We start from the raw sequence: 24,126 nt of genomic DNA on the forward strand, positions 1-24,126 counted from the left end.
AAACAAAAAAGGAAAAAAAAAAGCACTTAATGTCTTGGTTTACTTTTTTTATTTTCCTCTTTTAACTAATGCTCATTACTCCCACACGCAGTAATGCACAGACAGCATTTACAGTTATAAAGCCATTAAGGAACCTGCTGATAGCTACATAAAAAGCTTTGCTTGTGGAGTCTTCTGCATGGTGCATCCTTTAAATGCCTTACGCCCTTCCAGGGCCTATGCTCTTCACTTAGCAATCCATCTCCAAGTAAATTCCTGCTCACTTTCTCCCTCCCTGACACCCACCCACACCCACCCCATTCTAATTAAAAAGCAGCTTCTAAAATATAATTTAGAAAGCAATAACAGTGTTATTCTGCAATTTGTTTGAACGTTGATATGAAAAATAAATTTTTCTCCCAAATAGCCACCAGCTGTCAAACAGTTCAGCTTGTAATTCCTGGTTCAATTCCTTTCACTTTAGTGCATCTTGCAGGGGCAGATCAATGATTCTCTGGCTAGATGAGAGGCAGAGTGAAGCCAGGCCCCTTAATTAATTAAGGCAGACTTCAAACACTCACGGCTAGTCCAGCAATACTCTGTATTACAATGCTGACTGCACCACTCCACTGCCAGTCTTGTTTGCAGTGTAAGGCTGAGAATATTGAAAGACTCTGCTCATGACTTCCTCAAACACAGGTGATCTGTAATAATAGCGAAGTTCATTTGTCATCCTGGATGATGCCACTGACTCATTCGGCTGTACCACTTGTAGCAGCCACTGCTTTTGCTGTAACACCTGATGCCTTTAAGTTCATTCAACCAGTTATGCCATTTCTAGGTATGATCCAAGGAGCAGGGTCAGCACCAAAATAAATGGGCTTTAAACATCTGAGAATATCAGCTTTTGTGGGTAGCAATTCTGATTCTATGATGTCTGCTCCTTGCCCTAAGGCCTGACATTTTAATGACTCCAACTTGTGCAGCTAGAAAGATTGTTAGCCATACTATTCCTTAGTCTGTGTGCCAGAAAAGAAAACATTTTCTTAAGTTTCTCTCTGTGTTTAATAACACTGTAACTGCTGCCAGTCAGCAAAGATCTTTTGAGGATGGCATTAACAGCAAGCAGGTTGGCATGGCTGTGCAAAGTGTTTTTATTTCTCTGGTGCATCCTGCAAGAACCCAGGAGTTAAAGGAGACCAGATTTTCATAAACTGCCCTTGTTGAGGCTTGAAATCCAGTTACACAGCTCTTTGAGCCTACTGGCTTACAGCTAAGTGGTGCGTAACAAACACATTGCATAATGCAAACTGAAACGTTCATGCCTAAATGCCCAGGATATTGGCATTTAAAAGAAGACTGCCAGCAGCTGGTCTGTTCATGTTGGGACCCCATCAGCTGCAACTCTTCAGACAGAGAATGTGCACCAGCGCTGCACAGCTCCACTCCCTGGCACTCTCTGGGCAGAGTCACAAGATGTGGAGTGCAGCAGTTGGAGCAACAGCTTTTTAGGAGGGCATCACACAGACACATTTAAATAAAACTCAGCAAGCAAAGCTCTGCACCTCTGAGTTGCTCTGAACAGATAAACATAGTGAACATTCAGGTGGACACACCAGCAAAACCAGAAGCCTTCATTTTAAGTGTAAATTTTCACCGGTACTGAAGCACACACATTTATAACTCAAGCTCTTTCAAAAATCAGTCTAAGTGAACAGCATCTATTCTTTGGCAAAACATAAAGTCTGTCACTGAAAATCAACACAATGTCCCAAAACAAAATAAATTTCCATAATAAGCAAACATGAATGACTCTCTAGAATATCCCATCTGCCCCCCATCTTGTTCAATTTTGGATGCTAAGAGTCACACTGTGGGCACAATCATGCTGTATGAGGCAGAGCAGCTGCATGATACGATTTACCTGTAATAAAGTTTCTGAGCTAAAAGTAATCAAATCCATATGATGCTGAGGAGCATGAGCCGATCACTAAAAATGTCAGGATAACATCTCTTACCCATATACAGCATTTAGCAACAGATGACTGTAGTAGGTTTCTCTGCCTTCCTTTAATAATAAGAATAGCTAAAATCCCTGGATTTGAAAGGCCAATGATCTAATTCAGTAGTCAAATCCTATGTTGTGAGGTGCACTATTAAAAATAGCTTTGAAAGGGGTACTAATTGATGTTGGACATTCCTTTCTTGAACTAACCACAGAGATTATGAAAATACATTTTCTTTTTGAGAATCTAATTTGCCATTTTTTTGAGTTCAGATTTTGTAATGAGTGTAGATTGTATCTGTTTTAATATTATATGTTTTATATAATATTACACGTGCATATTTATCTACATGTTAGCTATGTTTAAGACCTCATTTTGCAAGGCATTGAACAAATGTCTTCAAAAACATAGAACTGATGGATCCTGGCACTTCCCAATAGTTTCTAGCATCTAGCCAGTGATCCCCCAGATGCAAGGGATGCTTTGTCATCAGGCAAACACAGGCAACTTTGAATGCCAAATCTAAGCAAGTACTGACCGTTTTCTCCTGCTTTCCCTTTAGATGTTAAACAATCAAACATTTCATTTTGATCTGCGGTGAACAGCCTTATAGAACACGTGAGTATTTTTCAAACATCCCTTTGCAAAACTTCCAGTTAGCTGGTGAGAACACAAACGAAAGCTTCTGTCTCCCATCTGAGACTTTTTTATTCTCAGCTCTTCCTGCTCTCATTTTTCTTCAACTCATTTAGGCAATTCACCTTTTCCTTGTAATCATTATGTTTGCAAGGCAACCCAAAATATCCTGTAAGCATTTTCCAAACACAGGGCAAAGCACAGTCTGTGTATAAGAAACAAATGTACCATACAGAGACACTCAGAATTAAAGGTTTGGGATGAAGGACTGTGTTTTAAGAACATGTCTGCAGTTTCTCTGGAGAGACGAACTGAATTGTCCTACAGGCTGTATCTCTATATAGGAAAGATGGACTTAAAAATTTCCTTTTCTTTTTAGCTCTATCATCTGCTTCTTACTCGTAACTTTGATCCTCTTTTCTTCTCTCAGCAGCATTACTAGATTTCCCTGAAAAGGCAACAATTTCATCTGTCTACAGCAATGGTCAATCTTGATTCAAACTCCAAAGTTTTAGGGCCATTATACAGCCCAAAATGAACTCCAGACAGATATCAAAGCATGAAATAAATTTTCTTCAACAATATTGCCAGTGCTGAAAACCTAATGATGTAACCAGCAGGAAATACTCTAGCAAAAAAAGGCATTGGCTTTTTGAAGGCTCACTTTTAACCAGTTCTCACCTGTGCCAAACCTCCAATCTCTTTGACACAGACATAGAGCCTGAACAGGTCCAAGGGCTTCTTGCCCACAGCTGGCAGACTGGCCACAGGCGTGCCCCTCTCCTCCATGAACGTCAGGTACCGATCTACCCACATCTTGCGCTCCGGCTCATTTCCTAGCTCATAGACTTTAGTGATCTTCTCTCCAGTTGTGGTAGAGGAACTTGATTTCTAAATTGCAAGAAGAAAAGAAAGAGTTGGGGGAAGGGTGGGAGGGGAAGGGAGAAGAAAGTAAGAAACTCACAACACTGAAAAAGAGAAGATGTCAAACAAACTAAGGCTATCACACAACAGTCAGGAATGAAGGCTACTAGTTCAGGCACAAACAGTACATTCTGTCCATATGCAGAAAAGTCAACTTTATAAATAAAGGGCCCAAACTCCCCATTTTCCTATTTCTTTCACTGATCTGAACTTTGGATCCCAGAAGGCAAGTTTCTGATGTTGCCTCATGTCATTTTAAGAAGAGGTAGCTCTCACAGAGTGCTTCTTACCCACTTATTTCAAAGTGCTTTGCAAGCAAATATTTTGGTAAAATTAGAAACAAGCTTGTCCCACACAAGTTTAGAAAATCGTAAAACCAAACCAATCCTCTCCTCTTTGCCCTCAAAGATGGGCTAGAAAACCTGGAAGTGATCCTCCACAGCAGGAATTGCACAAAAATAGCCGAAAGTGTGAATCATGGCAAACTAGTACATGGAGAAGTAGTCCTCTCTTCAGAGTCATAAATGGTTACACTTTATTACCACTTCACACCACTGGTGGCCAAAAAGCAAGATAAGCAAGAGTGCCTGCAGTACAAGCAGATTGGTGGCAATACTCTTTGTGAACTGCCAATTAGCTCCCTGATCCAGTAAGGCTTATAAGTAGCTACTACTCTCCTCCCTTGACAGAGTACAGAAGATATCCATCTCACTTGTCCTACCTTGCAAAAGGAATGTGTGTTATGACCTGGGGAAAACCAAGGAGGGACAGGAATCAGAGCTGAGCCACCAGGAAAAGCAGAAGAGGTGGCAAGAGCAGAATTCCATCTCTGTGGCAAAAAGGCAGGAGTGAACCTGTTTCCTGCTGCTCTTTGGGCTTTACAGCTAATGAAAGCTCATATTAGTTTGATTCCCTTTTCTTCTCTTTTTTTTTAAAATGTAGAGACAGCAGAAAGCACTGAGGCTGCTACACAAGCTATGAATTCTCACCCTACTTTTTCTGTGCAATATAACCCTGTGAGCTGGGCTCTGTGCCATGTATGGACAGACCCTGTCACAGACCCTACTGGAGCTGCATCAGCTCTGACAGCAGAGAGAGGCTGCTGCTACAGCAGGAAGACCCTCCTACTTGCAGAAAGTGAACTGATTTGCTCAGCAGTGGAAGATGGGAGTGGTTCCGAATTAAACACAAGGGGAAAAGACTGACATAAAGCTTTGGGAAAGGAGCCAAATATGTGAAGGGAAACATATCCTTTACGTCTGTATAGTAAAAGCCTAAACTTTGTTGTTGATTGCAGCAGACACTTCTTAAAACTCATCTAGTCAATCACTCTTTCCCTCCTTTGCCTTTTCCTTACTTTGAACTGAAGACAGACTATTCTCAAGTAAACAGAAACTCATTCCTAGTTGAACATCTCTAAAGAGGACCCTCACTGTACCTCACAGATGCTACAAAACCACCCACTTTGTCCATGTCCCCACATAGTGGTGAGGCCTGGCACTCGACACCATGGAAGAGGGATGCAGCAGAGCAGAAACCCACTGCCAATGATTTCACCATTCATCTTGCATGTTAGCCTGGAAAATATGACAGACTCTGTATCTCCTTCCAGCTATCAGCTGCAACTTGGCAACACCAGAATAGAGTCAGGAGAACAGAAACATGAAGCCAAGGGGGGGTGACCTAGTGGTCCCACGAGCCATTGCTGTTCTTTCCAGTGAATGGATATCCATTTTAATTAAATAAATACCCTCCTTTAAAGTTTTCTGCCTTGCTGACATTGTAACTTCTTCACAGCAATCCTTGCTACAGACAGATATGATTACCTTTCTTACAAATGAGGTGCATGCCTGAATTTACTTGAGCCAGACTCGGTAGCATTACAACTCCTACTGAAGTGAGAGTCAGGGCTAAACTTGTTTTATTAATACTAAGTGGCTGGCAGGAAAGTACTTTGACATGAATCCTGCAGATCATGCAAAGGAAGCACAAACTGATTCTGTAATAGCAACCAATTTACTCAAAGCATCACTTGCTGTATATCTGGGTGTTCAAGATCAGTTTAACTCTTTGCAACAAATAACACTTTGTCAAAGTTTGGGAGGTTTTTTTGGGTGGGTGGAAAGGGGGAAGTAGGGAAGTCATGTTGCTACTAATTTGATATTGTAGTGAGCACTAGATACATGACCACACAGGCTTGAACAGTTTAATGAACTGGAGCTATCCCACTACCTTTTGCAGTAAGTACAAAGTTACTCTCTCTACTGGTCACCAGCATCAATTTTAATCTGACACTTAAGATGCCCCAGAACTCTTAACAAAAATGAAGGTGGGAAATTCCAGCTTTTACCCAGCAAATTTTTCTATGTGCTTATATTCTAACATATGAGGCAACAAAATAGTTTGTATTTCATGTTATGGTGAACCAGGATTAAGAAAGTTCAGATTTACCAGTTTTAGGATTTCATTTTTATATGTTAAGATTCACTTTTTCAAATCAGATTCAGAGCAGAAGGAAAACTGTTAAGAATTTTTCATTCCGTATTTTTCTACTATACATCTCAAATGATGCTGCTTTTCAGCAGTGTGGCAGCAAGCTCTAAAATGACAGTATAATCTGAAAACTTTTCACAGCTTACAGAAGGTAAGAAGTGTTTCTTACTGTGTGAGCTTTCAGGTTGTCATGCTTTATAAAATGGGTGCAATTTTCTTCTAAAATGAAATGTTAACTTTAGAAGAATGCACTGCAGGGAAGAATGCTATTCCTCAAGAGTAAAGATCTTTTTCTCTTCTCTATTTTTATAAATGTAAACGTATAAAAATGACAGATTTGTGCAAGCTAGTCTACACACAAACAAACTTCAGTTTCACATGGGCAGGTTCAGCTGGAAGCCTAAATTCACCTATAAATATTAAATATTAACCCTTATAAAGCGATAGTTTATAAGAAAAAGACCCCATTGTTAACTAAAATGAGCACATCCCAGGCAATGCTGGAAGAACACTGATCATGACCTTTTCTTCTGTTAAGTATGTTGATAATTTTGGTGATAGAAGAATGCTAGTGCAAGCCTGTGGCACATATCTTTACTGATTTAGTTGTATCCTACTCTGCCCGCAATCCACAGCACTCTTCCACGATATACTGGCAGTGTTTAAATGGGTGATTAAAAAAACTCCACCAAAGTATATGGATATCAAAGCCAATTCCCATATTAAATCTGTTGAACCCCATACTTTCTTTTCAATATACCTACCCACTATTAAAACTGTATTATATGCAGACCCCTGTATGGTGAGTCTGCAGAATCCTTCAGAGCAATACAAATTTCTGTAGGAGTTATTTTCACATGAAAGGCAGTGGGTAGTTGCTTCTGTACAAATCTTTAAGGATCTATATTTATAGAATTACCTACTGTTCACTTCCCCCACTTCAATGAAGAATTTGCCAATATTACATGTATTACACAGACCTCTTTTACTACAGAACAGAGTGTGCATACACAGGCAGCAAAAACTGCCGAAGTCCAATCTGTGGCAGAGGCTTGTGCAGGACACAATCCTCCGTCAAGATTTTCTCCTGAAGGACTCTGGAGACCCCTCCCAGCTAGCACCATGGAGGTGTAGCACTGTTCAGGTGTATTCACTGTCATGTTCATGGGTACCTATGGACAGGGAACAGCAATTTACAAGGTTCTCGTAAGCTACTGTTTTACTCATGTTGCAGTGACCCTGCGTAGTTTACACCCACACTTGAAATGTTTCTTTCAAAGAATTTTAAAACTACCTCACCAGTGTCAGGGATGCACAGTATATGCAAACTTGGCATAGCAGAAGTGTCCTTTTCCTGATATACCCAAAGAGGCCTCAAAACCTAATGTTCAGCAGTTCTTTCTCCCCATTTTCTCATGCCTCACTTCCACACAAAGCAGCTGAAAGAGAGGATCCACTTAGTAGGATCACAGGAATACCTTGAAGTGAATCACAGACCATTCACCCCTGCTTTTATCCTCTACTGGAATGGACAAGTTGTAGCACATGAAGCAGCTTTGGGATTTAATGAACCAATTCAGGCTGTTTTCAAGTGTAACGAAATGCCTGCAATCAATCGTTCCAGGCTATGTCAGGCTGCTGTTAAAATCGATGAAGTTATCCAATCCACTGGCCTTCATAGGTAAAAAGGGATCAGCTCATTTGCAGCACTTATTTTGCTATCATTCCAAAGCACTGTATTTATCCATGTCTAACTGAAACTTTTGGAGAGAAGGACATCCAGAAGAAATTGAAAGCACAAACTTTCCTCACGTATTTTTTCCAATGTTATACTCTGGCAATAACCTATAGTTTATTTACATGAAAAAATCTCCACATGTGTTCCCGATGACTCCAGGATTTGCTACACAGTTTATGCAATGAGCTCAGGAATACATTATTGTTTGGTTGTAGAGGAAGCACTCAATGTGTTAGACAACCTGTGCTATAACTCTCTTGCCTTCCTCCAGAAAACTGCCCAAAAGCAAGACTCCAAACATTACTACAAAGAAAACTAACAGAATTTTTGATATCACACTTCCACAAATGCTGTTAAGAAAAACATGAAACTTTGTGGGATCAAGTAACATCAGCTGCCTTCTGAGACTCAAAGTTGCTGTCAAATAAACATCCAAAGGTTTAAGAGGTGCATTTCATGCCATGCTGCCCCCTTGCTCAGGGGATTCAGTAAATGTCTGGTTTTTTGGATGGTTATATCTCTTACCCTCTGACTGGCCTTCCTCTGTTTGCCCTGAGACACACTCTTTAACATATCACTTTGTAAAAATTGTTATCAAAGAATTATTGCTAATTTAAGTGCACTTTAACATTAGGGAAAACTCCCTTTATATTCTGCACAAGAATATGTTTCACTATTTTTCTACAGAGAAATTACCATCATTTCTGCTTTTGATAAAAAGGAATAAGAGAGGAACAACATATACATTCTTAATTATATAAAAAAAAAAACAAAGCAAAAATGACCAAGTGGACATTTGCTCCCCATAGACCGACCACATCATCTTATGTCTGCATTCTCTTTTCTATATATGTATATAGATTTTCTAGGTGTGCGCATATATAGAGATAGAAAGATAGATGATGAAATTTGGTTTTAGCTCCACACATCTCTCTCAGGTTTTTCTTTACAACCTGTATGAGAATGATTAAACATTACTTATCTAAAAAAATAGTTTTCTAAAAATGTACATGCATCAGGGTCTTTGCAGCTCATAATCTGGGTTATTTCAAAATAACCAAATGAAGCAAATTAGAAACAATTTTGGTTTAGACTGTGCCCTGACAGCCTAATGGCTGTATTTCCAAATACACAATTCGAAATTAAAAATCTTTCAAAAATATAAATGGCAGTTTTTCTGTGGTGCTGAGTCTGTAATTTAACTTTTGATGGATATTAGTTTCAATAGGGGAGAATACTTCTCTTTTTTGTTTGTTTTTGGGGTGGTTTTTTTTGTTTTTTTTTTTTTTTCCTAAATAATCCTAGTAAAGACAAGTGCAGCAACCAGAGTGAAGTCAGTTGTGTGAAGGAGTTTGGGCCCAAGAACAGAAATGGAATTGTCCTTAACAACACAGTAGGCATGCTTGGAAGCTGATGCATTACAGGAAGGATGTTTTCTCCACAACAACTGCTGTTTTACCAGACAGCACACTTGCATGATGCACACAATTTTACTCTTTCTTATTTCCAAGTACTGTTGGGACAAATTTTGCCCTTGGATAAGCATGCTCAGGCCCCACTGAAGCCAGGCAGTGGAACTTACAGTCATGTGTCCGAGAGCAGAATTTGTACCCAGTGTTATAAAGAAAGAAAACTGTTTAGTGGATAAATAATAAAGAAAAGGAATTTACAAAACAAACAAGCAAGCATTAAAATATAATTAATTACAAAAAATAAACGAAAACCAAAATAACCAGAGCCACTTACAGGGCTTGATGGAGTCTTTGGCCAGCCTGGGCTGCTAATGCTATCACTTTCATCTCCATGAAATGAGGAGATGCTAGCAGAGCTTGGGGACATTGGGGAAGGGACTGGCAGGTTGCCTGGGGTTGGGGGCTGAGAAATACCCTGAGAGCTGTAGCTATCCTGTGGTAGAGGAATAAAAAAAAAAAAATATGACAAAGGCAGGGCAAACTTTATTAAAAACAAAAAAAATACATCCAGTTTAACAGACTGACCAATTTTTATATATAAAATATATATAAACAGAGAGACACATACAGAAAACACACACATACAGAAATATATTTATATATATATAAAAGGTATTAAAACAACATTGTTAATTAGTATAATTTGGAAAGTTTGCTGGATGCTTGGCTAAAGTCACTAAGCCACCATGCTTACTTCAAGCTCACATGAAATGCTAAGCATGGGTTTCCCATTATGAAAGAAAGAAACAAAAACAAGCCGTTCACCTTATTTAATCAAATAAGGCAGGAAAGCAAAATATTAAGGTATGTTGCTGTTGCTGAGGTGGCCAAAACAGGAAGCTATAACTGAAGGCAGAGAAAAATGGCTGCAAGGATTGCAATCAGGCAAGACCCTTCTTTCCCACCCACCTGGCACAGCCAAATCCCCACGCAACTTTTGGCTTGGGATGCTTTGCCCCCACAAGTTAAAATGCCATAAGAACTAGTAACTTTCAGATCCACACAATGAAGGAAAAAAAGAAAAAAAAAAAGAAACAAAGAAATTGCACGTGAATGGAAAGGCATGCAGGAAAGAACAGAAGTGGGTAGGCCAAAACCAGGAGATGAAGGACAAGACAGCAGACTTCTGCGGGCAGAACCAACACCACGTGCGGAGGTGGTAAATACCTTTGACTTGCTCTCGGGTTGGGGGGCTCCTTCTTCTTTGCCATCTGCTTTGAGAGGAAGGGGTAGTTTGGACTCACCAGGTGTCATCATATCTGCAAGACCCATAGGTGCTAATCGAAAACAGGAGAAACAGTTAAGCATGACTATGTTTGGCTTTGTGGGAAAAAACACGCTTCCTGCTGCAAGGTTGTAGCGCCACGTGAAGGAGAGGTTTTCCCGCCTCTGTCCTGTTATTCCAGCATCTGGAAACCTGGAAACCTCCTCAGTTGAATTGCGGAAACAAAGGAGAATGAACAAGAAGAGAATACAAGCACCATGCAACAACAACCACCACCACTTTACAGAGTAGAATTCATTCTTCCTGCTGCTCGTGCTCTTCAACTGTCTCTGCATTTGACCACATTTCAACAAAAGTCTATTTGAATTACTGCTCTCTCCCTTTAGCAATAGACAAATATAAGTGAAAACAATGTACATTTTGCTTGCTATGTTGAATCCAAGAAAAAGGCTGAACTTTCCGATTACATCTGTATTAAGGCTGGTGTCCAGCAGATAATTCCTGCCCCTACTGACTTCAAAATGAATGGCTCAGCCACTGTGAGCCTTAACTACAGAATTACAAGCTGTAAACTGCGCTCTGTTGGAGAACCAGCACTCAGCTTCCTCCTCCTGCCAAAATGAGGTGGGACTATAACGAACACACAAATGTCTTTCTCTGATAATGGCATGCAGTTGCTTCCCAGGGGTGCAAGGAGTTTAAGGGGTTTTTTTATTTGAAGATGCAAGTGCCAAGTATAGTATTACTGCTGCAGAGCTGCTGGGTTCCTGCATTTCTAGAAAGATGCAAGAAGAAACATTCAGACAAATAGACAGAAAATACTGGGCAGAGCAGATGCTAGGAGGTGCCATGACATTGAATCAATGCAAATAACCAGAAAACAGCAGCAAGACATCAGGTGATTCTTTGCCTGCTGAAAAGCATGTGTACAGCATTTGTGAAAGACTGGATTACCTTCCCTTTCTCTCTTTTTAATCCCCCTCATGCCCTTCTTTCAAAGGATATGAGTTAAGAAAAACATACAGAATAACCTAAAAGACAATAAAAAGGAAAAAATATATATTGCAAATGTCAAAATATAAGAATCAGCAAAGCATCATTGTCTTTATCAGAGTAGTGTGGCTCGCAAAATGACAGTGCTGGCTTGCACCAGGCAGCAGGCACACTGCACAGCGAGCCAAAGATAGGAGGGGGAAAAGAAGCTTTAAAAATACTTCACAGATTGCCCACTACAAAATGATTATTGCACATATTCATGTATTACTATGTTTTAGAAAATAATTAGTTTTAATTACAGCAGTGAGAGCATGAGCAGGACTCTAGCGAATATGCTGGCAAGCTTTGCAGTGCTAATTTGCTAATATCTTTAGCATCACTGCAGGTTGAGACTCTGGCTCTGCCAAAAAAACCTACCCAGCCATGTGCCATGTGAGTTTACAACTGTATGCTCAATATTCAGCTTTGAACTGCCGGTGTTTTTCATGGGCACATTTTCTTGTTTTTTCAAAGCACATTTGTAGCCCAATCAAGCCCTTAAAGTCATCACAACACATAAATCATAATTGAGATTAAAAAAAAAAATTACTTGCAATACTTCAGACTTCAAGAATTGGAACAAAAAGGCTTTTACAAGTGATGCAGCTGCAGAGAAAAATCTATTGGGATCAGCTAAAAATGCTGTTATTTTTATGTATGTGTGTGAAATCTCAACAAAACAGTCAGTCAATATGCTACTGGGAAGTCAGCATCCACTAAGCATTTGATTAGTATGCATTTTGCCCTTATATTCTGCTTGAGGAGCTGGGGCAGCTTGTGACCATTCTCAAGTTAAGGATGGCAGCCTAACACGTTCTAGTTTCAAATTCACAATTTAAAAAAAAAAAATTTTTTTCTTTCAGAGATTTTAAAAAAGTTGTATGTTCAAAATGGTCAAATATATGCCACAGTGTGCTTTCAAACTGGGATGCAGAACTGTTATACAAAATCCATTTTAACAGTTAACACATTTCATGCTGTGAAAGTGCTAAAAAAGAAGTCTTGGGTATTAGTTTCCAAGCAAGCAAAGCTGACCCTTTCCCTATAAAGCAATTTTAGAGAGGTTGAACAAAGCAAAGTTAACGATGACACTTCTTCACCAGAATTCTGCATAGCTAAATCCTCTGCTGATATCTCACTTTTATGTAGTTGGCACATCATACTTCTATTACAAAGAATTTAAAAATTGTGTCCACTTCCGGTAGTCCTGTTTCCATCAGAACTCCCTTATGAAATCTCTGTTCCAGAGGGGCTTAAGTTAACACCTCATATAAAGGGCTAGTAACTCCAGTCTGCAGATTATCACAAACATTCTGACTCTATTAATCATGCTTAGAAATGTAAAAATACAGGTTCATTTTGGTTTTTGACTATTTCTTTTTGGCATATACAAATGTAACTATCAGAAGTTGGAGACAATTATGAAAAAAATAATAAAGTTACCCAAATTCTGTTTCACTTTCTGTTCTAAATTATTTAGTTCATCTACATTCTTTCTTTCTACCTCTAAGAGAAGAACTGCAAGCATTTTACTGGCAAACTGCAAGGTTGTCTATTATCCCTATAGCTTTTACCCAAGATGTTTCCACAGCTATTTTTCTATCTGCTGTTGAAATGCTGTTTCATAACTTCTTGCTAACATACTCTCCAGCGATTTGTGAGAAGGCATTCTTTCACTTTTTTTAGCTAAGCGGTACAGCAAGAACATTGTTTTGACCCTTTCTGAGCAGTGAAATACTGTTATTGTCACGAAACTGCTAAAATAAGACACAGTCTCTTTCTACACAGGTACTAATAATTCTGCCTGTGAAGTGCAGACCAAAGGATAAAACATTGTAGAGAGGAGGATAACAGGGAAAATCTTGACTCGAAAAGTGTTGTGGCATACTGTGAATAGGTTTCAAGTACTAGCCTCTGGCTTATTATAAGAATGTAAGAGGTAGAATGATTTCAAAAAGCAAGTATAGGTCAAGGTCCTGAATTAACTATTCCACACTGAATTTAAGGTACTCAAAGGCAGATATTGACATGAGTAAAACTGCAGCAAAGAATTCTTTTTTGCTAAAGGCTGCTCTACCAGTCCCAGCAGACGATGAAATACTGTAGAAGCAGCAATATACAAACATTGTTTTTCTCTTTATTGCTAGTGCAGTAACAAATCATGCTCTACAAAACAGAATACTCCCTCCTTTGTAAGACATTCCTTTCCCCCTTCCAACCCTAGCACTCTCCCTCTGCAAAAAAAAAGAGAAGCAAAAGCAAAAGCAGCGAATTAGTGACTGTGGAGTTGACGAGAGGATCTCCACTGCTTTGATGCCCACAAGAAAAACAGAATAGGGACAACAGTAGTGCCTGATGTCCTGCCATGAATGATCCTCCAGCTCTGGGGACAAGGGCACCCCAGAGTTTGATTTGATTCCTTTAGTGCAAAAAATATTTCCTAGAATTTCACGTTTTATGTGACGTATTATGATGTTAAAAATTAATTGGGAATAATAATACCCAGAAAAATAAAGGTTTCAGTAAGACAGAGGTACTGAAATAAGGAAAGTATCCTTGAGCAGTAAGGAGATTAATGCCTTTTTATTGGTTTGTCCATCTCCAGAGGTAGCAGAGATTGTGAATGCCAGTTTCTGTGCAAGAAAAATATGGAAACCTGCGAGATAAAAACTTCATATTGCTTCTTTTTGAAGATAATTTTCGCTAGAATTAACAAAGCTCACAGCACGATCTGTACTGGGGGTTGTAAGTTTCCTGTTTATTATATGCATTTTTAAACCTGGAACTTGAAAAATAGGGGGGAAAAGTCTGAAATATATATGGGTAATGTGAACTCATATAACAAAAGGACAGTGGAGGTTATACAGTTTTTCTGAATGGCAGTTTGTTCCATAATTGTGAAGGGATTCTGACACCTTTTTCCTGAAGCTTTTGTTATTGTTATGAATGGAATACTCTATTAGAAGGATCTGTCTTCTTTGATCTCGTAATTTCTGTGTTCCTAAACCACTCTGCATCAGCAGAAGCTGGTGATCTGCTGTTTGATCCACAGTCACTGCTGAAGTATGAGGATGCATAACTGCAGCATGATTTTCCTTTCAATTGTGACATTAATTAAAAAAAACTAAAGACAAAAGGATCAACTGGCAATGAGGAGTTATAAATACTACTAAAAATGGGTGACAAAACCAGTGTTAGACATAGCTGTACTGAGGCTCCAACACCATATGAAAACAATTCCATCAGTTATCAGCAATCTTCTTCTATTTTAGAGTAAAACCTAAAAGTGCATTTGATTGAAATGAAAGACCCACCTTCCTCCCTCATATCAGGCAACACAACTGCACCCTCCAAAACCCAGACAACCAAGAAACAAACTTCTCCTTATTACCTGCCTTGGGTTTTCATTGGCCTCTAACTGAAACCACAGTTGTTCATGCCCAGTGTATGTAAGCAAGTTAACCAGCGCCTTCACTCCAGCAGCAGCCACTCAGCTGCACTCTGTTTTGGCCCTCCATGTGGACTGAACGCTGGTTTATCTGACAGATGTATGATTTTACACTAAAGGGGCAGGAAGGAAGGGGAAGCTAAGGAGCCATATAGCTGAACTGGTCTTCCTGCCACAGAAAATCCTGTTTTCAAGCCCCTAAATAGGTATCATGTGTAGGTTCTCCACCTCATCAAATGCAGGGCCAGAGCTGACCCTAAAGTGCACCCCCAGCTCAAGGAATTATCACTAAAAATATGGTATTTACACTTGGCTTAAGCTTTCATTTTTTTTGACCAAATCAGAAGGATGAGTCATGAGAGGGGGAAATTAAGCATTCCCACTGCATTTGCCCTCAGCAGTGTATCCACACCTAATTTTCTTTATTCGGTGTTCTGTGTGTCCATTTCCTCCCCAACAGTGCCTCTTGGAGGCCTGTAAAGCAATTCTAGATGTGTGTCTGCTCCCACACGGACTGAAAGAGGTGCACTGAACTCCTCTAGTTCATCTCATACTTACTTTCCATTGGGTAATCTCTGAATTAATAAAACTGGAACAAAAGAAAACCTCACAAATGCACTGGCAGAAAAAACCCTGATAAATGTTTAAATTATTAAAAATCCAATATTTCAGAATGCATAACACAATAAAAAGAGTATGACTACCCCATACAAAAGACTGCTAGGATAAATGGTCTTGCATTGAACAGATTTCCACTGTATGAAATAACGAATGGCTGAATTATCTGAACAAAAAAACCTCTGTGAATCTTCCTTTAAACTGGTTATTCCTTAGGAATACATAAATCTTCTTAGGCAGGGCACTCTGCCATCTGTTTGCTGTTGGTTATTTTTGCAGCTCTGGGGGCCAACGGAAAAGGGTGGAAAAATTACTTCTGCTAATAGCAAAACAGAATTTATAGCACAGTTTCAATGCTCAGAAGTAATTTTATTTCAGCAAGCCAGACAAAACACATAACTAGACAAACAAAACATAATATTACCTGGGACAGCTCTGGTGGGGAAAAAGCAAGCTATTATCTAATGCTCTTTTCAATAGCTTGTCCCTCTTCATCCAGATGGTGCAGTGTGCTGTCTGGGCTAGCCAACAGCTTCCAGGCCAGCACTGGAAAAAGCCTTTTTTTTTTGTTAATTTCTCTCTCTTTTTTTTTTTATATCTTACTGATTAGCAGCTTCCTTTCTGCTTCTTCAGCTAACCAAAATGGTAACATAATGTTCTTGAAATATAAGACACTGTTCAGTGTCTCAGCAGCTCCTATGTAGAGGAAAGAAACTCTCTGGACATACTAGACACTAGCATCTCACTGTGGCCATTTTCTTCCAAAGAAGCAGGAACATAATAGAATTTACAGGGAGAAAAGACGGAAAGATGCAAAGGATGAAGGAAATACACAGGCTAAGAGGGGTAGAGAAAAAGATACCAAAGCCAAGGCTCTTGGTATGACACAGTTTAGGTAGTAAAGCATTTCTACAGAAAAAACAGAAGTAGAAACAAAAACAACTAAGAAACAACATCATATTACCTTAGCACAACCTATTCAGCTTTCTGAAAAAAACTTCAAAAACCCAAACATTTCTAAAAGGGATGATGTAATCAGTAAAGCATGCACAGAAACTCCATGACTGGAATAAGTATTTGGGAGGATCCGCTTCAGGGTCATTGAAACTCCATCCAAACACAGCACAATCAAAGAATTGATCTTTGCTGAAGTATTATCTTGAAGGAGGTAATTGTTAGGAATTCAAGCTGAATATGGACCATGAAGCACATTTGCACAGAACTACATTCACCTGTCTTCAGAGACACACAGAAAGCTACAAGCAATTCTGAACTTGTAAGTCATGCTATGAAGGATAAATCCAGGAGCTACATTGAATATGCCCTTTTTCTTTTTTCCTCTTTTTTTTTCCAAAAGGAAGTTATGATGAAATTTTATAAACTGATACTTAAATAAGTAAATGAGGAAACCCTATATGAATTTTGGAAACAGTAAATATGGCCTATGTTTTTCAAACAGAATAATTATGTTAAGTGCTCAACTTACAGCATCTTCAAGTCAGAGCAAGTGCTCATCTCTTTTTTTAAATGACTACCACATTAAATATCTGAAATTGCAACCTTAGCAAGTAAGATGCTGAAAAACAAAAGCAACCTCTTAAAAGAAGTTATTCTCCTTCCCTTTCCTGCAGACACATACACACAAATATACATACTGGCTAGTCAACACCTATGTCAGGCTGAGTCTGAGTGATGCTGGACTCTGTGTGCATCAGCACTGTATGCATCTACGTGCTGTGCAGAAGGACTTAATGAAAAATGTATGAGTTACTGTACAAAAAAAGGCGCGTACCTTAGCCTAATTTCAAATCACTCCAAACTACCCAACAGGGGTGAATCAAATGAAGAAGGATGTTCCCCTGCCACCAGCCCTGGGCTGATACTGTTAAGCAGGTTTATGGAGGAAGGTCACTGCTGGAAGGCTACTCACCATTACCTGTTGAACTGTTCACCATGTTAGGTGCCATGCTGTAAGGAGGAGCTTGCGGGTTCATCAGGCCAGAGCTGTTGTTCATCGGCTGAGTGTAGGGGGAGCTGGATCCCATAATGCTGCTCTGATTCATGGCAGGAAAATTGCCTTGCCTAGGAGAGGAAAGCACACATACAATATCTCATTACGTACCTCATTGCTGAAGATGCTGTGGTTTGTCACAGAGCACATCACCTATTGTTTGTAAGGAGAAAGCAGGCAATTAGTTCATTTTACCTACGTGGGGAGTTTGAATTAGTCTTGAGCTAGTTACCATACATGTGAAATAGAATTGGACTGAAGACTAATTTCAAGAGAGGTATACAGAGTCTTTCTGTGTCACCACCAATCGAAAGAAAAATACAGCTCACATTATACCCTATGAGTAGACACCAATGTGATCAGGAGTCAAAATTAGAACCTAGCACTGGCAAAAAAAAAATCCAGCGCATCGCCATTCTCAGCATTTTGACCATGTAACAGCAACCCTCACCTGCCTGAGCTTAATAAAAAGCAAAATGACCAAAAGAAAAATGGGTACCATAGACTCAGTTTCTGATTTTTGCATCTGTTGTTATTGCGTTGGACAGTGTTCATCCGTATGTGTCATCCATGTCCAATCTTTCAAAAAACTCCATACATATTCCACTTTGCTGAAACAAGAAACCTCAGCAGGACTATTTTGCTTTTGAAAATTTAATCCCGTATTTGTTTAACGCTTTTATAACTGAGACTTAAATGTGTCTCAAAAACGGCCCTAAATGAAGCCCTTGTATAATTCTCCACACATTCAGATTCTCCACATATTCAGACCAAGTATTTTTAAAGAGTAAAACTTATCTACTTTTAAGTTCTAAAAAGTATCTAAGTATGCTTGGTACCTGATTTGTCAAAATCTGTAGATTAACTGAGGCACAAGGAAGAAAATAATCCAATCGAAGTAAGCACAGTAACCCAATGTAATGCATGATTCACTTAAAAAGTAACCTCCTATTCTTTTAATCCATAAAACAATTACCTACCTTTTCTTAGTATAGTTGAAGACTGCATGTATTATCATACGTATATGAGTTAGACTTAAACATATAAAATCATATCTATATATAAGAACACATGGAAAAAATACTTACTTTTATATTCATAGGAAAATACGTAGGAAAATACAAAACTCAGACCTGTTTCTTCAGTGTGCCCCCTGTAAATTTATGTTGTTTTTCCAAATGAAAGAAACAAGAAAGCAACCACCCTTTTACACAGCTTTAGTACCTGTCAACTTTTATTTCCTTACAAAAACGAAGCACTTAATTTCATCCTACACAAAGGGAAATCTGAATGTCTCGGTAGCAAGATGAGAGTTTTAGTAGAAATTCTGCTTTTAATTATTATACAGTATTCAAATGAAAAAAGACAATTCCAAAATTAAGAACCCTGAGTAACTTCAGTGGCTTCTTGTCTTCTCCAAACTCATGGCAGATTCTTAACACAATTGGCAGAAGCAGATTTCTTTTTTAGGAGGTATAGGAGGAAGACCATTAAAGCACTATTTGGCCTAATTTTTCTTGACACATTGTGAATTTCTTCAAAGGAAAAGAGAACGTGTTATCTAAATAAAGCATCTTTTTCCAAGTCAGTTTCGTCCTTTGCTCTCTGAAGACAAACTTTTCTTCACTCTTGTAAAGAGGCAAAGGCTTTCTTTTGATATGAAGGAGATAACTGCCATACAATGTCATTTCCCAGATGAAGCTTGCAAGGAGAAGTGGAGGGAAAAGATTTAAAATGCACAGTGGTGCAATGCTCCAAGGGAGAATTACAAAGGGAAAAGAGAAGAGCAGAACCATTTGGCAACAACTTTAAATTATTTCGGTCACACAATCAAGCTTTTCTTATGTAAATACTGTATCTTAAACATCCCCACCCTCCTTTTTTAGCTGAAAAAAACTATATTTCAACAAATGCAGTTAACCAAAAAATGCTTTCTACACTGGATAAGCAAGATCCTTTCTGTTACTGGGTAAAGTTACTAGTGAAGATGAAAAAAACGTGCAAGTGTATTTTCACAGTTTAAAAAAGAAGTAATAGATTTTGAGAGGTTCTTTTATGGACTAAGGCTAGGATTCTGGAAAAGGCAAGTCTCTACAGGTATCTATCTCCTTAATGTGCTTCTTTTACTTAAAAAATACACAGGAGACACACACCTTGCAGGTAAGCTGAAATTGGTCCTTACCTACTAATATTTCAACACTATTACTTCCTATAGCATGTGTATCTTCTAAGCTGTGGGGCTGTTCATTGTCTCAAACTGAGGTACAACCTGTTTCATGTTACCCACTATGGACATCAATCTCAATTGCAGCTCATGCAAGCATACTGCTGTACAACAGCTTTAAATCAAAAAGTAGGAAACTATTTCCAGTTTAGACAGAAAGTGGAAATTAAATAAAAAAGAATATACTGGCTTTGGCCAGGGCAGCAAGAAAACAACTGAAGTCTAAAAAAATTGCTTCTGTACTCAGAAGAACCTGAATGGCAGAGCCTAATTCTGAAATTTCATCTGGCAAGGCAATACCTTTCCCTTTCATCCTCCTATGTAATGCTGCACTTGGAACGGACACAGCTCTCCATCTCTGGAAAGAGCCCAGCAAGTGAAAAGACTCAGCACCATCCCTGGCAGGACTTTGTCCTTTCCCGGCCCCCTGTCAAAGCCCTGACCGCAGCACGCGTGAGCTAATTCAGTAATGCTGAAAGGACATCCTGCCAGAGTAAATGCTGTTTTATTCTGAGATTGGGTGCAGTGAGCAGTACAGAGCTCCTCCACATATTATTTTGCTCTATGATGGTTTGGAATGGAAAGTTTTCTTTAGGGAGAAATAATCAGGTATTACTTCAGCCTTTAATTCTCACTCCACAGTAGGCCTCCTTTGAGTAAAGACTGCCGACTGTGACAAATTGTGCTGCATCAGTGCTATAATATGAAGTGGAGTCCATTAAGAACTGAGCTGAGATCACCAAACTCATTTTGATTAACCTCCAGGTCACTAAACACTTATAAATATGTTACACAGCAGCTGCTAAACATATTTATATATGCTTAAGGTCACAGCATCATCTGTTGGTTGTTGGAGTTAAGTCAAAAATCTTATGTTTCCTTCTGTGCTGCTTTTAGTTAAGGCATATCCAACATACTACAGTACCAGACTCTCTCCTACATCTCCCAATTCCCTCCTCCATTTTTCTGGGGTGCTAAATAAAAATCAAGCCTTTTAAAAACAGTCTGCTGTGCATGTAGTGACATCTAATGGCAAAAATTCAACTGCCCAGCTATGAATTTTATAGCAGAACAAACCCAGCTAAATAAACAATTTTACAGTATTTGCCACATAAACACCAAGGGCTGGGTTGTTTAGGGACAATGCAATTAGGAATAATAGGAAGAAATTAAGAAAAGAAACACTTAAGTTTAGTATAATGAAAAAATGTCTTCATGGTGAGATACAGTTACCCTCCAAGGGAATGAAGGAAACGTCAGTACCTGACATGTCTGCATGCAGGCAACATGTTAGGAAACATACTGGTCAGAGAAACCCTGCATTGTGTATGAGCTAGAGTATGTGCTCTTGCAATACCTTGATCCCAGATAATGTATTTTTCCCATTTAGAAGAAAAAGCAGCCAGGCCAATAGAAATTTGGGATTATCCTATCAATTTAAACTCAGTCTCCAAGCCTACAAGCTTTTTTTCCTGCTACAAGTAGATCTTCAAGAATTCAGCAGTTGTAAGAGATTTAAAGTGGGAAGAGAGGATCTGCTTGCTTTCTATGGCTTATTTACTCTGTTGACAATTTAACAATGCATAATGCCAGAGCCAGTTGTTATGCTTGAGGAAAGGGCTGCCACCTCAGGGGACCTGGACAAGCTGGAGGAATGTGCTGACAGGAACCCTGTAAAAGTAAACAGGGACAAACAAGGTCCTGCACCTGGGAAGGACAAGCCCCCTGCAGTGGTGCCAGCTGGGACTTGACTAGAGGGAGCAGCTTTGCTGAAAAGTCCCTGGGCATCTTGGCAGATAGAGCTGAGTGTAAGCCAGCAGACTGTCCTGGCAGCAAAGAGGGCCAACAACATCCTGGGCTGTGTGATGAGGTGCAGAGTTGGGAGACGGAAGAAACTCTTGGAAGGGATGGAAGGGATCATCCCCTCCTTCCTCAGCACTTGCTGGACTCCATCTAGAGTATCAAGTTCAGTTTTGGATTCCCCAGAAAAGAAAAGATGATAATAAACTAGAGTGAGCAGTGAACGAACCCCTTAGATGGCCAGGGCTTGAGCACTCACCCTGGAGGGGCTGAAGGATAAGGCCTCATTCAGCCTGGGGCAGACAACTGTCAAGAGGAACCTACAGCAGCTCCATAGCACCTAAAAGAAGGTCAGCAAGAAGAGGAAACTGGCCTTTTCACAGTGGGCATGGTGGGGGACAAGACACACTGGGCAAGAGTGAAAACACATTAAGTTCAGACTGGATGCAAGGAAACCATTTTCCCAGTGAACACAGTGAGAGACTAGATCTGGAAGCCCAAACGGACTGGGAAATCTCTGTCTTTGGAGATTCTGAAGACTCAACAGCATAACGCCCTAAGCTCTAAGCTGAGCCTGATGAGGAGAAGGTTGGACTAAATGTTCCTCCTGAGGTTGCTTTCCAGCTTGAATGATCCTATGATTATAGCTTGTCAGCTTCACTGTGCTGTTGACAGTCTCGTGTACTCCTGGGTCCATAGTACAACTGCTCACATTCAAACCATTCCCTTTTAAGAGGTTCTTCTGATCTTTTGCTTTCCTTCATCTGCAATCTACCCAAAACTTAATCTGCATTTAATCTCTTTTCTCTGCAAAACAAGCAGCATCAGATCTAATTGTGTCTTCTGAGCTAATGCAGAAGTCCATGTATTTAAGAGGAGGAGTTGACATGCAAGATCTGGTCATCGTTAAAAAGCAGAACAAAGAAATTGTTAGAAAGAGCAGCACTGACAATACACAGAAGCACGAGTGATCACAGCTGCTGAGCAGTCTCTTATACTGAAATGCCTTCCTTTAATTGGACCTGAAATCCTCACTAAGTTTTACATGTTGTCTCCAACTGCTACACAGAAGTCACTCTACAGCCCTTGTGCTTAATACTTCCTGGTATGTGATTTAGTACCTCCTCAGATTTGTCACCTTATGCAAGACTTATACTGTCATCTTCCTTCTTGTTGAATTAGTATGAATTCACTACAAAATTGAGTTCAGACATATATGTGGTTTAGCTATGGACGATGACAGAAATGGATTATGCTTCACAAGACAAGAAATGAAGACACAACTTTTCATATGGAAACATGTCAAAGCTCAGGTTGTTCCTGTGTACAGAGAGATCAAGTTCTAAAACTTTCTGTGGATTTCCTAAGAGGCATCTGATACCTTGTATTCTTCTCTCAATCTGCAACACTGGAGCAAAGCCCTTTGTACAGCCAGAAAAAAATGATCCAGCTTCTCTATGAGCTTTGTGGCAGCCTGAGCACAGGAGGTGAGTCCAACATGGAAACGTCTAGGGAACAGAAGAAAGCTTCAGAGGTGGAGAGTTTAGAAGTGATGGAAGTGAGGAGATTCTGGGCCATAAGAAATGGAAATGAAGGAGACAGTAGAAGGAAATTAAGAAGGAAAAAGGATTGGGAGCATCCTCACTAGGTGCCAAAGATTTTTAGGGCCAGGAGGTTGGTAGGTACACAGGAGAAAGCAGATAAAACAGAGATGCAGGAGAAGGAGCAGGGAGAGATGCACAGAATGCTGCTACTCCTAGGGCAAACGCAGGTTACGGTCCCTCTAGCACAAGTGGAGCCTCTCAGCCAGATACACCTGAAGGAAGGAAGGAAGGGATTCACAGGGAAGCTTCCAAAGCAGGGTGCTACCAGACATGTGCCTTCCCTCAGCTCCTCAGCTCGTGCACCCTGCCCTGAGTTAGGCCAGGCTCTGATGTGGCCACATTGGCCAAACGCTGGGGGAGCCCCAGTCCAAATGTGGCACAATGGGGTGATGCTGAAGGAGCCGTGCAACAGGGACAAGAGCAGAGATGGGGCACACAGCTCAGGTAGGGAAGAGATGGCACTGAGTCACACTGCACAAATCCTGGTGGTCACAAACTCGTATCAGTTGTTAGTTAGGTACTTGGGCACTGTGCTTCCTGGCACTTGCCACACAGTGCACCTAATGCAGGGATTTCGCTCAGTTATGTTGCCCTAGGTGTGAGACCTGAGAAATTATCCTGTTACTGTGACCTGGCCACCTGAGCAATTGGCTCATGAAAAAAAAATGGCCCACAAGTTTGCCATTTCTGCTCCAGATCTTTAACCTACATCAGTTTTGCAGTCAATGCACTGCAGCACCTCAAGGGAGTAATTTGTGTAAACATTTTAAAAGGAACATTTTTTCTTTTAATGCTGACACACTGCTAAGGTGGCTACTTGATTACAAACTGTGAAAATGACTGCGTTAGGCTGCACTCACAAATCACAGTGTACTGACCAAATTGCCCTGTGCTTATCTGTGCCAGGTCTGCA

General features: G+C 39.8%; 1 protein-coding gene across 8 annotated transcripts in view; it reads right to left on the reverse strand.

Moving 5' to 3' along the window:
- ARID1B (AT-rich interaction domain 1B) overlaps positions 1-24,126 on the reverse strand; it is a 327,188-nt gene that overhangs the window by 23,698 nt on the left and 279,364 nt on the right. For 4 of the 8 annotated variants that reach the window (XM_082276898.1, XM_082276895.1, XM_082276897.1 and 1 more), the window contains 4 exons: positions 17,511-17,656; positions 10,416-10,525; positions 9,523-9,681; positions 3,303-3,512 (listed from right to left, as the gene is read on the reverse strand). In XM_082276898.1, the coding sequence (XP_082133024.1) occupies positions 3,303-3,512; positions 9,523-9,681; positions 10,416-10,525; positions 17,511-17,656 (625 nt within the window). Of the gene's footprint in view, positions 1-3,302; positions 3,513-9,522; positions 9,682-10,415; positions 10,526-17,504; positions 17,657-24,126 lie in introns of all 8 variants that reach the window. The other 4 variants (XM_082276894.1, XM_082276896.1, XM_082276891.1 and 1 more) reach the window with 1 other exon arrangement.

Source organism: Coloeus monedula (genome assembly GCF_965178545.1).
Source record: "Coloeus monedula genome assembly, chromosome: 2".
Lineage (NCBI taxonomy): Eukaryota > Metazoa > Chordata > Aves > Passeriformes > Corvidae > Coloeus > Coloeus monedula.